This window comes from Nicotiana attenuata, chromosome 2, assembly GCF_001879085.1.
Source record: "Nicotiana attenuata strain UT chromosome 2, NIATTr2, whole genome shotgun sequence".
Classification (NCBI taxonomy): domain Eukaryota; kingdom Viridiplantae; phylum Streptophyta; class Magnoliopsida; order Solanales; family Solanaceae; genus Nicotiana; species Nicotiana attenuata.
The window spans coordinates 70439427-70453249 of NC_031990.1; the positions used below are offsets into that span (position 1 = coordinate 70439427).

The 13823-nt window shown below is 37.8% G+C and overlaps 1 protein-coding gene across 1 annotated transcript; it reads right to left on the minus strand.

Moving 5' to 3' along the window:
- On the minus strand, positions 1568–11839 carry LOC109220844. The gene is made up of 5 exons (XM_019385310.1): positions 11824–11839; positions 11704–11760; positions 11595–11626; positions 1669–1917; positions 1568–1609 (listed from the first exon to the last, which is right to left on the minus strand). Exons 1-5 carry the CDS (start codon positions 11837–11839, stop codon positions 1568–1570), a joined length of 396 nt encoding a protein of 131 aa, XP_019240855.1.

Consider the following 13823-nt stretch of genomic DNA (forward strand, 5'->3'; position numbering starts at 1 on the left):
AATTATATCTAATGTTGGTTTTCCTAGCAAGTGAAATGTTAGGCGCCATCACCGTTCCGAGGGTGGGGATTCCGGATTGTGACAACAACTTATTTATAACTTATCTACAAGTTTCATACATTATTTTACCCAATTAAATACAACTACAACATCATGCAACTTAAATACAAATTTTATATAAATATGTCTTTTTATGTATTTTATATATGATTTGTATATATATAGTGTGTATTTCTTCTTCCCTAAAATTCCAATCAAAACTTCCTCCCTTCATACAATTTTGATACATATCAACAACTTTATATAAAAAGGATAATATTTATAACTTAAATACAAATTTCATACAATGACTCATACATTATACAACCATTTTTCAACTTTCATATAATATTCAAATAAAAAAAATATAACTACAACATAATACAACTTAAATACAATTTGCATACAATTGTAATATAACTTTAATACATCTTTTTATCTTTAAGTTTCAATCTGAAAATTCATCCATAATTAACTTTAATCTTCACCAAACACCTTTATAATTGAGATACAAACTCCACAGAATATTCCTGATCGTTTGCAATAACACCCAATCAAAATAAATAATTATTTTACAAAATTCAAAATCAAAGTTTCAAAGCTTTTGATGGCTTTCAATAATTGGAGGGGAAACTGACAACAACTGGTTCGATGGTGATAAGCGACGACATCAAATCTATTATTGAATTCTCCGGAAAAAAAGAGATTAGAAAAGAGAAGAGAATCATAGAGATCCAAAGAAGAAGAAGTCGGGCGGGAGAGAGAGATAGAGAGAGAGAGAGAGATAGAGAGAGAGAGAGAGAGAGAGAGAGAGAGAGAGAGAGAGAGCACTGTGGAATTTGATTTCCACATTAAAAGGCTACAATCAAGGATACTCATTTAAAATTTATTTGTATATAACTGGTAAATTATATATCAACTTTTAATTAAGTTAAAACCTAAATAGTGAATTTAAATAAGTTTATAATATAGTACATATAGGTAAAAATATGTTTAACTTTTATATTTATAAAGACTCAAATGGGGGTTTCCTCATGGGAGACTGGGAATTCTCCCAAAAGTGATCATATTTAAAAATCCATGGAAATCCATATTATCCGTTGGTTAACCCATTTTTTATCCGTATTAAATATGAGTTAGGTCAGTAAAACTTAATCGTTTTCGTATTACCCATTTTCACCCGTTCATATTCGACACGACCAGCCCGTTTGCCCTCAAACTCGATTCCATTCTAGACAGATTATTTGGGCAAGTCTATCCTATATTGACCAAACTATAACGTTTTTTTTACAACAAGAGATAATTACCCAGAAAACTACATGCCTTAAGGACATTCGTGTTGCCCAAGTTGGCAAGCTTATAGCATACTTCAGTACTAATATTTTTAACAAAATAAACACAGTCAGCCCTATCTGTAGCCAAATTATTTATAACATAAGGGGGCGGTCTGTCTAGAAGTTGATGTTCCTTTGGAAGATTGAGAGATTCCTTAGCCAGCTTATGGGATACTTTGTTTCCTTCCCTGAAATTATGCTGGATTGACGGCTGCTTCAGCTGGAGCATTAACCACCTACAAGTGCAAATAATCATATCATTAGAAAAATATCCATTTTTTATAACTTTGATTACCTCTGTTGCGTCAGTTTCGATGATCAGTGGAGTGAATCCCTTCGTAAATACTATATTGAGGCCTTCCTTGAGTGCTTCTAGTTTTGTTTGTAGTGGTAATATAGCTGGGCAGTGGTGTTGAAAGCCTGCTATCCAGTGGCCATTATGGTTCCTGAATACACCTACTAAACTCCCCAAGTTTTCTTTCTCATTGAACGCACCGTCTATGTTGAGCTTGTAGAAATTTGTATGAGGTTTGTGCCATGCAACCTTTATTGCATGGGAATGAACAGTAAATTGTTCTTGTTGGCCCAAGTGAAGTTGGTTTTGAAGATTGACAAAGGAACTCAAACATGAACCAGGTCCATCCACAGTGTACACAGACACGGGCAGGAACAAGCATAAGGGATGCATCTGAGGGAGATAAGATTAACTTGTTATATCTAATATCTCCTGATCGAAAAGGTTTCATAATTGATAAGGAGAAGGACTTGATCGGTTCCAAGCCTGTACTACTATTGAGTAGCAAGGATGGTCGATGCAGTTTTACCCAACAAAGGTCGGGATCGATTTCCACAAGGAGTTAATTGATTTGGAGTTATGTATCTAACTAATCTAGATGTGTGTGTTGTTCCAGATTGCACCTCCAAACATGGTTATGATTGATTATACTTCTAATTCTATATTATAATAGGTCAGAATGAGCTAAGTACACTATTTTTGGTGGAAGTTTTCAAGTGTTAAAAAGGCACTAGCGTAGTGACTTTTGCCTAGGTAGATATCTAACGGGTATCGAGAATTCAGGGCAAGCTTGTTGTGATTGCGGTCATGATATAACCATCGCACATAAGTGCTCACTCTATACCTCTTGGTAGTTTGAGTGACTTAGCCCAACTTGGCTTTCTCAAGTCCAAATGGGTGTTCATGCATCACAAATGATATTGGCTCAAGTCGGGTACTACTATCTCTAGGTTTAACCCTTTAATTGGGGCTATCAATCTCTTGAATTCACCCCAATTCCTTGTTAGCCTAATTTTCCTAGACTTAGTCCCTCTTTCTCAAGAAGAGTCTAAGTCATAAAGGCACGAATCAGTGTTTGCAACCACCAATCCTACAATTAAAGCATGAATTATGTTGAATATCACTAACCCATAAATAATTTGATAGATCATAAATACTCTTGCCTTATATTTTGATGATCTAACAAACATACTGTTAAGAACTAGATAGGGAACCTGACCTACTTGGATTGCTGCAACCTTTAACGGATTCCAGCTAAAGGTGAACTGCTACAGCTTCAGGAGCTAGGAACCAACACAAGGACCTGATGCTCTTGTGGTATCCTCATAGCAGTACACAGTCAATTGGACACAGCTGGAAATGAAGTGACTGACGGTATTGTTTCTTCCGCACTGCACTGCACTGTCCGCCCACTCATTCTCTAACCAAACAAAGTACTCACATCACTTCAAGTGATGTGATCAAGATTTACCCACAATGAGCTTTATACAAAACATGACTGGAAGGCTTTTGTTTCCCATTCAAGTCTCTTGCAAAAAAAAAAAAAAAAAAACAGAAAAATCAATCCTCACAAGCTTGAAGAACAAGGTTGAACACTACTAAGGACCAGTTCCTAAAAGGTAGATTGTTGTTGTCCTAGTTGAGTTGTAACCTTGTTATTGTACTTACTGTATCTCCTAAACTGCTTACCTAGAAGCATTTTGATTAGGAATCCTCTTGTAAATCCATAAACTCCTTGAGTTTATGTTGTGACTAGATTTAGTCATAAGGAAAATTCTTTGTAATCGTAGAGTTACAGATTGGCTTGTGGTGATAGCATCACAAGTTAGAAAAAGCCTTTGTAACTAGGATAGTCACAAAGTGGCTTGTGGTAAAGGTACCGCAAGTTAGTTGAGTAAACCCTTTGCAATAGGAAGTATTGTAAAGTGGCTTGCAATAGGTAGATTACAAGTTAGTGAAGTTAAAAGCCTGCAGGTGTAGGTCGTGATTTTTTGTTCCCCTTGTGTGAGATTTTTCCACGTAAAAATCCTCTGTCTCATTTACATACTGTTTTATTAAGTACTCTCAGTAGAACCTTGTAGAGTACCAGGTACTTTACGATTTTGGTGGACCCATACAAACTAACAATTGGTATCAGAGCAGGTTCCTCCTATCAGGCTAACACCTAGGAAGGATCCTCATGGCGGCTCCACTAAATTCTGAAGAAGGGAAATCCATATACCAACCCCCCAAGTTTGATGGAAAATGCTATTGGTGGTGGAAAGTTAGAATGCACGATTTCATCATGGCTGAGGATTGTGAGCTGTTGGCCCAAGATCAGTTGAAATTTTGAAGAATGGCAAACGAATTCAGTAAAGGACCAGGTTCATCTAAGGAGATACAGTTGTTATGGCCCATACACATGAAGTGCACATGAAGAAGATAAGTCCTTGAGATCAAGCAGCAATATCTTGATGAATATCTTCTGAACTGGTCGAAAAGATTGCGTATAGGATAAGGAGTTGAAGTCTCCTTATGAAAAGAGAATTACATCCGAATCAAGAATATGGATTAGGAGTTAGAGTTGTTCTTGGACTCGAATTGTCAAAGGATCCACAATTCGAGTTCTTATCAAACTCTGATTACTAACTCTATAAATATAACGATTGTTCTCTTTTACAGGTGAATGCACATAAGCAGAAGTTAAGCATATTTGAGAGCAAAAAGATCAAGTCTGATTTGCAAGCAACATATGCGAGATACAAGTGTGCACGTCTGAAGCTACATGAACTAAGATAGAAGAACCAGTTTCATCATTGTGTTTATTCTAAGTCTAGTTCAATTGTAGTAGGTTTTCATATTGTACCTTTTAGCTTTATCTAGAAGCAATTGTAATAGGTATATTGAGTATTCAAGTTAGAGTTAACTTGAAAGTGTCGCAACAGTTGAGGCTGTGTGCTACACTGGGATTAGAGTTAATCCTTAGGTTTACAAAGAGTTTTGTAAATGCAGTTTTTGGCTCAGTGATTTTAGTGGAGTTTGGGAAAATCCTACTGAGTAGTAGGTCGTGGTTTTTTCACCTTTTGAGCCAGGTGTTTTCCACGTAAAAGTCTCTGTGCACTTTATTTTCAGTATTTATTATTCCGCAAACTGCTGTAGTTAGAACACTTAGAAGAACCAGGTTCTTCTAACGCGAAAATTAGGTACCACATAAATCTCCCCCCTCTTGTGTGGTATTGACGTTTAAAACATCATGAGCTATGGGATATCATTTGCGATGGTCCTTATGCTCCAATGAAGGTACTAGATGAATTTTTATTTTCAATGAAAAAACCATCAAAGAATACACTGAAGCAGACAAGAAAGTTGTGGAGAAGAACTTTCGTACCAAGAAAATTCTGGTATGTGGAATGGGACCTAAAGAGTACGACAAAATCTCTACCTGTGACACTGCAAAGGAAATATGGGAGACTTTGCAAACAGCTCATGAGGGAACCACACAAGCAAAACAGTCTGAAGATAAACCTAATACTGGTGATAGCTCCATGATGGCAGTTGAAGGCGAGGAGATTGGATATAACTCAACTTTTGCTTTGATGGCTCAATAAGATGATGATGAAGACAATGGCAACAAAGAGGTAAACTTCAGGGATGTTCAGAGAAATCTGAAATCCCATTCTCCAAAAAAACTCATGTGTTTAGCTGATGTTTTAATCACTACCTTTTGTAGTATTGCGGATGATAGGGATTCCTTGATCTTAGAACTAGAAGAATCTGAACATACTAGAGAAGATTTAGTGGCTGCAGTTACTGACCATAAGAAAACCATTGAAATACTTAGAAAAGAAAAGAGTGATCTGTTGGTAGAAATTGCAGACCAAAGGGAAACAATAGTAAAACCATAGACTAAGTCAAAACCTGAAAGTTCTGAAAGAGGAAAGGAGATAGTGAGTGAGGGATACCTTAGGCTTGAAGATGAGGTGAAAGCTATGCGATTTAGGATGTGTGCTGAAACTGAGAAAAAACGAGCTCCTCCAAACCAATCTAGAAAGAGTAATGAATGATCTTGAAAGGTCTTTAAAGTGGACCTGGTCCTCAGAAGCTACCACTGCCTTGCTTAATAATGATAGTGGAAAAAGGTAGGGAGTAGGGTTCCAAAGGGAGAAAACTCCTCACAACCCTTACAGTAAGTGTGTCACTATCTCTGATAACTGGCCTCGTACCCAATATGGTAACACTGTGCACTTCAAGGAAGGCATCCAGGCCAAGAATCAATCAGTTCAGAAAGACAAAGTGGCTGCTGAAACTGTGACCACAAAAGAGGGACCAGGTTCCGCTTACAAAAAATGCACATTACCTACATGGACTAAGAGAGCTCTTATTCATCCTCTTGCTTACTACAAGGGACCCAAACTTGTTTGGGTTCCTAAAACTAACTCCTAATCTCTTGTGCAGGGAACAGTGAAAGGAAGCGGTCAACAATGGTTCATGGATAGTGGATGTTCGAAACACATGACTAAGAACACCACATACTTTCTTTCACTAAAAGCCCTGCAAGGAGGGAGTGTATCCTTTGGCAATGGCAAAAAGGGGTACATTCTTGGAGTTGGAAAAGTTGGGAAGTCACTCACTCATTCTATTGAAAATGTATACTATGTCAATGGGCTTAAGTACAGTCTCCCGAGTGTTTCTCAAATATGTGATAAAGGAAACAAGGTGGAATTCTTGTCCAAAATTTGTACAGTCACCGATCTTGTGACCGGTGAAATAGTACTGGTGGCCAAAAGATACAAGAACATCTTTGCTGCTGATTTCGAATCTTTACAGAGTGGTGATCTGAGTTGTCTGAAAGTGGTTGACGATGATGCTGAACAATGGCACAGAAGACTGGGCCATGCAAGCTTTTCCCTTCTGAACAAACTAATTCAGAAGGACCTGGTCCATGGTCAGCCTATGTCACAACTCAAGATTCAAAAAGTCTGTGATGCCTGTGCTAGAGGAAAACATGTGAAGTCCTCCTTTATGTCTAAAAGAGATGTGAGCACCTCAAAGCCACTTGAGCTCCTGGATATGGATCTGTGTGGACCTATGAGGGTGCAAAGCAGAGGAGGAAAGAGATACATTTTTGTAATCGTGGATGACTATTCCAGATTCACATGGACTCTGTTTCTCAGAACAAAAGATGAAACTGTTGAAGTATTTGTGGCCTTTGTGAAGAAAATCCAGGTGAAGATGGAGTCTAGAGTCATATGCATTAGATCAGATCATGGGACAGAATTTGACAATGTCAAATTTGATAAATTCTGTAATGAAAATGGCATCACTCACAACTTCTCAGCTCCCAGAACTCCCAAGCAAAATGGAGTAGTAGAAAGGAAGAACAAAACTCTGGAAGAAATGGCAAGAACAATGCTGATTGACAGTGGAATTGCAAAGAATTTCTGGGCTGAAGCTGTCAACACTGCCTGCTATTTAGTGAACAGGTGCATGATCAGATCACTTCTGAATAAGACCCCTTATGAATTATTGAATGGAAGAAAACCCAAGCTGACTCATCTAAGAACATTTGGATGCAAATTCTATGTTCTTAACAATGGAAAGGATCAGCTTGGTAAATTCGATGCCAAGAGTGACGAAGGAATATTTCTTGGGTACTCTTCTTAAAGCAAGACTTACAAGATATATAACAAGCGGACTCAATATGTTGAGGAGAGTGTCCATTTTATCTTTGATGAATCTTATCCATCATCTGAGAAGAGTGCCGAGGAAGATCAAGATGGAGAACCCTTACTCGTTCCTGGTGAAGTTATTAACATGACAAACGGAAAGACAGATATGATGAGTCAAGTAAAGGAACCAAATGAAGACAATGCTGCCTCATCATCAATAGAACCAAGCACCTCAATCACAACCACAAAAGCTGAAGAAAGGGTGGTTGATGCAGTTCAGGGAACTTCACTAGCACCTGAAAGAAGGATAGAGGAAAATCATCCAAGCATACCTTCCTCCTCTTGGAATGAATCTCAGGCGTCTAACTGGAGACACCAAAGCTCTCACCCTATAGACAACATCATCACTCCTCTAGATTCTGGAGTACAAACCAGGTTAAGAGCCAGAAATTCACTTGCCTTCTCAGCCTTTCTCTCCTAGATAGAACCCAAAAACATCAAGGAAGCCTTGAAAGATGCAGATTTGATCACGGCCATGCAAGACGAGCTGCATCAATTTGAGAGAAACAATGTGTTGCACCTGGTACCTAGACCCCCAGATCGAACCATTATAGTAACCAGGTGGGTCTTTATAAACAAGCTCGATGAACATGGAATTACCACAAGGAACAAGGCCAGGCTAGTGGTCCAAGGATACAATCAAGAGGAAGGGATTGACTATAATGAAACGTTTGCTCCAGTGGCTCGCATGGAAGCTATCATAATTCTAATCGCTTTTGTATCTCATATGGAATTCACCCTGTTCCAAATGGATGTCAAGAGTGCATTTTTGAATGGACTCCTTAATAAAGAAGTCTATGTGAAGCAACCCCCAGGGTTTGAATGTCATGAGCACCCTGAATATGTGTTCAAACTGGACAAAACTCTGTATGGGCTAAAGCAGGCTCCTCGAGCTTGGTATGAAAGACTGTCAAAGTTCCTCTTAGAAAATGGTTTTAAAAGAGGGAAAATTGACAACACTCTTTTCTTAAAGAAACGAGGAAGGAACCTGCTCATTGTTCAGGTTTATGTTGATGATATCAGTTTTGGGGCAACAACTGACTCTCTGTGTGAAGAATTTGCAAAACTTATGGGAAGTGAATTTGAAATGAGCATGATGAGAGAATTTGCAAAACTGGGAACTGTTCTTCCAAATTCATTTTGATACTTCCTCACTGCTTTGACTTTATACTTGAACTCAGTCATGTTATTTTCCACTGTTTTCAAAACTCAGCCATGTTCACTCAGTTTTAATACTCAAATGATATTTAAATGATGTTTTGGGCTGAGAAACACTGTTTTACTGTTGCCCGAGAGGCTGATGTGATTTTGACTGAGTAATGCCGAGGGCCTGTGTTGTGAGGATATCATTTGGGTCGGGCTGCACGCTGCAGCGGTGATACACTGATTTTGATTATGAGGCAGAGGGCCTGAGATTGTACGCCATGAGGTGGCTTGATATTGATGTGAGGCCGAGAGCCTGTTTATGATGCCACGAGATGACTTAATATTGTGCTTGGGCCGTAAGGGGCCCCTCCTGGAGTCTGCACACCTCAAGCGAGCGCGGGTACCCATTGTGATGTGAGATATAGCCCGAGGGGCTGGTATTGTTTTATGTGATTGCCCGAGGGGCTGATATTGTTCTATGTGATTGCCCGAGGGGCTGCTACTGTTCTGAGATATTGCCCGAGGGGCGGATTTGTTGACATTATGCCCGAGGGGCGAACTATATGTGCTTATCTTTCTTATTTGCCTGTCATTTACCTGTTTAGTTGTGTAGTTGTGCCCGAGGGGTAGATTTTCTGTGCTTATCTGCGCTAACTGTTTTGCATTCATTTGCGTAACTATTGAAAAGGTCATTGATAAAGAAGTTTAAACTGAGCTAAGATATTTTAAGAGATTTCACAGCTTCATTGCCTTCTTATTGGTTTTGTACTACTTCTATACAGCATGTTGATGCATTTTTCGTGATTTCTTATCATTCAGTCTTTATTTATGATTATTACTCACTGAGTTGGAAGTACTCACTTTACTCCCTGCACCTTGTGTGCAGATTCAGGTATTTTCTGAACCCGGTAGCGGGTATTGGTTGATCGGAGGCAGAGTCATCGGAGTTTAGCAAGGTAGCTGCCGGCGTTTGCAGCACTGCTTTTCTCCCTCTTTATTCTATTAGTCTGTACTTAGTACATTTCAGACTTTGTCAGTGGTATTTAGACCTTAGTAGATGCTCATGACTAGTGACACCCCGGTTTGGGCTGTGTTAGGGTTGTACTTTCGCATTGTTATTGTCACACCTCCTTTTTACACCCCGAAGGGTATATAAGGGAGTTTTTCCACTTTAAGTGACATTATTCGAAATGGGATTATTTATTTATCAGAGTCACCACTTGGGGTAGTTTATTTGGTGTCTCAAGTCACCGGTTTATTTTACAAATCCCAAATCGAGGAAATTCGACTTTCCTTTTGAAGTCTGCGAACCAGAAATTCTGAATAAGGAATTCTGTTAACCCGGGAGAAGGTGTTAGGCATTCCCGGGTTCCGTGGTTCTAGCACGGTCGTTTAACTATTATAATTGGCCTATTATCTGATTTTAATACATGTTTTAGCCTATGGTATATTTTAACTTATTAGCCGCTTTTAATTAATTTTAGAAAGATTCAACGTTATCTAAAATACGTCTTGAACCACATCACATGAAATGCACCTGCGGTCCACGACACATTTTATCTAACGTTGTTGAGAATTGGAGTTGGGTCACATGAAATGCACACCCGAGTTTAGAAAATTAATTTAAATAGCGTGCCAAAAGCAACTGGAAAATTCAACTATGACACACCTCGTTTCTAATTTCAAAGGATGTTCGAACTACTTTTGAGGGCCATAAACTATTGGTGTTATTTAATATGGCACACCTCAACTTAAGAGAGCTTAATTAATTTAAACAAACACAATTCGGAACCATTATTTGCACAGACGTCTGCTACAGAAGAACATTGGGCTTCTGGGCTGAATCCAGACCAAGAAAATGGACGGGCAAGGGACAGTCCAGGTTATTGGGTCCCTACACCAACTGGGCCAGCATTAGGCCCAACTCGTAGAACCAAATAATTTGTACGAAATCATTTAAGAACAACTCAACTAAGGCTACATGAAACATGAAATTGAATTAATATTTTTAACTTCTGACTTTTAACTATTTAAGCACAAATCACTAGTTGAATATCTGAATTTTAACTTTCAAGCATTTTGGGCTCGATCTGCTGTGGACAGAAACTAGTCACAACATTCAGATTAACCATTGGGCTCGAAATGTAAGCCCAAACACCATAAGACAATGCCATTCTCATTCACAAAATAACTTCGAAATCCAAGCACAAATGAATCTAAACTCTCAAGAACCAAAGAAACGAAACTGAATTTTATAACAACACTTAAAACTTGAAGAAGCCAACATATTTAATCTCTTGGGCCATTAGAATCTAGTGACCTCCACTACTGAAAAGAAACATCGAGACTCTGAGCCTAGAAGTGAATCCAGGCTGAAATTTGAAAGGCCAGAAGACCTTTGAACCTACTTGGGCCCAACAATTTCATTTGGGCCATCTGATTAGCTTGCTTGGCCCAAGAAGGGTTATGCATCTCAGTAATTATTGCACCTTTGATTAAACCAAACCTTGACTTATGTCAAAACAGGACTGATTTCACCAAAAACCAAATAAGACCTAGATACTAACTCAAATCTTAATTGCAGCATATGAAAGAGCTAGAATTCACAGAAAACATGCAAACCTTATGTATTTTTAAAGGATTAAAGCCACAATCGACTGACAATACATTCGATACGCATAATGAGTCTAACATTGAACATTTCCTATACTTGTTTCTGACATTACGAAGCAGACATAATCATTTAGTTCATTTAAATGCTGAAAACTAAAATGAGAACAAACAAAGTCATAAGAATTAACCTAGAACACCATACTACCATACAACTTAGATGTCATTTACCCAGATTATGTTCATATCATAACAGTCCAAATTTAAATACAATGATAAAAGTTCACCTATCGAAACCAGAAATCAGCTAGAATATGCAACAAATCAGACAAAAAAACACAATATAATACAGAAGCACAGCTAAATCATAAACATATGAGTCGATGCTATGCTTAAAACTCCATATTTACATTTCATACTTCAAATCGAGCCTCACATTAAGTAGGATCCAGAAACATGTACCTGTATACAGCAAAATAAACCAGAACAAAATCCTGAGATTAGGAGGAAGCAGCAGGAGCAAAAAAGCAAATCAACAAACCCAGCTAAACCAACTAAACCAGCAACAAACCCAGCTTTAAACCAATTTTGGACCCATAAATGAGCCAGGAATTATTGCAGATTTCAGCTACAAGAAAAAAATAGGTCACTGGACCAGTTTTTCAACAGGAATTGCAGAAGATTTCAGTACTTGAAAGCTTAGCCATTTTTCTAAAATTTTAGTATTTTCAGTCTCTAAATTCTGTCCCTTGAGAGTAAAAAATGGCATATTATAGAGAAGTTTTAGGGCAGCAGAAATGACTTCAGTTTTTGCCCCTTACTCCTTTTTAAATTCTCATTTTCGCTACTTAGTCCCTAATCTAAAAATCTATTTTCTAAGTCAGTCCCAAACCCACCTTCCTATCAGCTTCCTAAGTCAGTTATACAAGATTCCTTTACCTAAATTTCCCAAATCACCCTTTAAGACCCTGTTAATTACCCCTGGAACCAAACGGGTCAAATTGATCCAAGACCTAAACCCAAACGAATGGGCTGCTCTTGAAAATGGGTCAGAAATGACCCAAGGTCCAAACCAAAATCAGACTTCAATTTAGTTATTAAGGAGAAACAGAAGCAGAAGCAATCTGGACGATTCCAAAACCAAAAATCTAACTAAATGATTGATTTCCTTTTTAAAACTAACTAATGAGCTAGAATTAACAGAATGACCAAATTAACACAAAATCTAATTAACGAAACAAAACAAACAAAATTAACGAAAATTTTAACGAGCAAAATCAGAAGCTAAACAAGCAAAATGCACAAACCAAACAAAATTAACGAAAATTTTAAAAGAAAACTGGAAAAACACACGGGATAAACACGAACACCAAAAAAACAAGGAAAACCTAGATTCAGAAGTTGAAAATTTCACCAAATTCATCAGAAGAAACTAAACTAAAGAAAGGTAGAAGAAAGAGAGAGGAACATATGGTGAAACAACAACAAAAAATGGACAGAAGACTCGAAAGAATCGGAAGGCTATGGTCATGCATGCCAACAGATTCAACGGGAGTTGATTTTGGGCTTTAGAGCTTCCACCTTAGATTTGAAATTCGAGCAGATGCCAAAGGATTCGAGGAAAATTGGTTAGAGATTGGGAAAGGGGAGGTTGTGAGGATTTTGGGGTGTGAGTTTGAGGCTGGTTAGAGGTGGCGCTGCCACCGGAGAAGGTTGAGGATTTGAGGCGGTGGGCGTTAGTGTTCGTGGAGATGAGGGAGATGAAGTGAAGTGTTTGGACGAGGTTGTTTGAGGGGGTGTTTGGACAGATTTAACTAAAATGGGGCAAGTATTTTGAGCCCTTGGATACAAAGAAATGAAGGGCCCCGATTGATTTTAAAATTTCAAACTCAAAACGACGTAGTCTCACTCCCATACTACGTCGTTTTAAAGGTCTTGGGGCTGAAGTCTTGGACCGGTTTGGAGCGTGATTGGGCTTGGATCTACCGGGTATTTGAGCAAAAACGTTTGGGCCTGAGAATTTTAATTAAAACAGCCCAACAAATCAATCTTCTTTCAATTCCTTTTCTTTTTCTTTTTCTTTTTCTTTTCAATTTTCAAATTCCTTTTCTTTCTTTTTCAAATTAAAATAGACCTAAGTTATCTTCTAAATATTGAATTAACCTACCAAATTATATTAAATACGCAACATAATATTTTAAAAAAATAAATAACTCCTAAATTAAAAGAAAAGCTACAAAATTCAAAAGTAAAGAGTTAAAATGCGACATGAACTATTTTTTTGTGATTTTTTCATATTTTTGTGAAACAACTAATTTACTAATTAATCTAAAATATAAAATTAAGTCCTAAATGCAAATGCAATGTATTTTTGTATTTTTCATGAATTAAATAAAAATTAAACATGCACACAAAAATGCAAATAATCAGAAAAATTCTATAATAATTCCTAAAATAACAAATAATGAAAAGAAAAATCTAATTCTTTGGTATTCTGTAGGAGTAATTCATGTGAGGCAAAAATCACGTGCTCACAGCTGCCCCTCTTTGCTCGGAGACACGAACGGTTTACAGGCAAAGATAAAATGAGCAATTATGAGGGATTTTTGCCCGTTTGAAACTCTATGAGAAGCATTTTTGGAAAGAGCCTGGCCGAACCTTGCTTCAAAGGTTGCCTACATATCCTTGGCT

Coding starts and splice junctions, on each gene's coding strand:
- LOC109220844 (XM_019385310.1), bottom strand. Junction 11,627..11,703: donor CAAAATTGGTTTAAAGCTGG/GTTTGTTGCTGG, acceptor TCCTAATCTCAG/GATTTTGTTCTGGTTTATTT. Junction 1,610..1,668: donor TCGAAACTGACGCAACAGAG/GTAATCAAAGTT, acceptor TTGCACTTGTAG/GTGGTTAATGCTCCAGCTGA.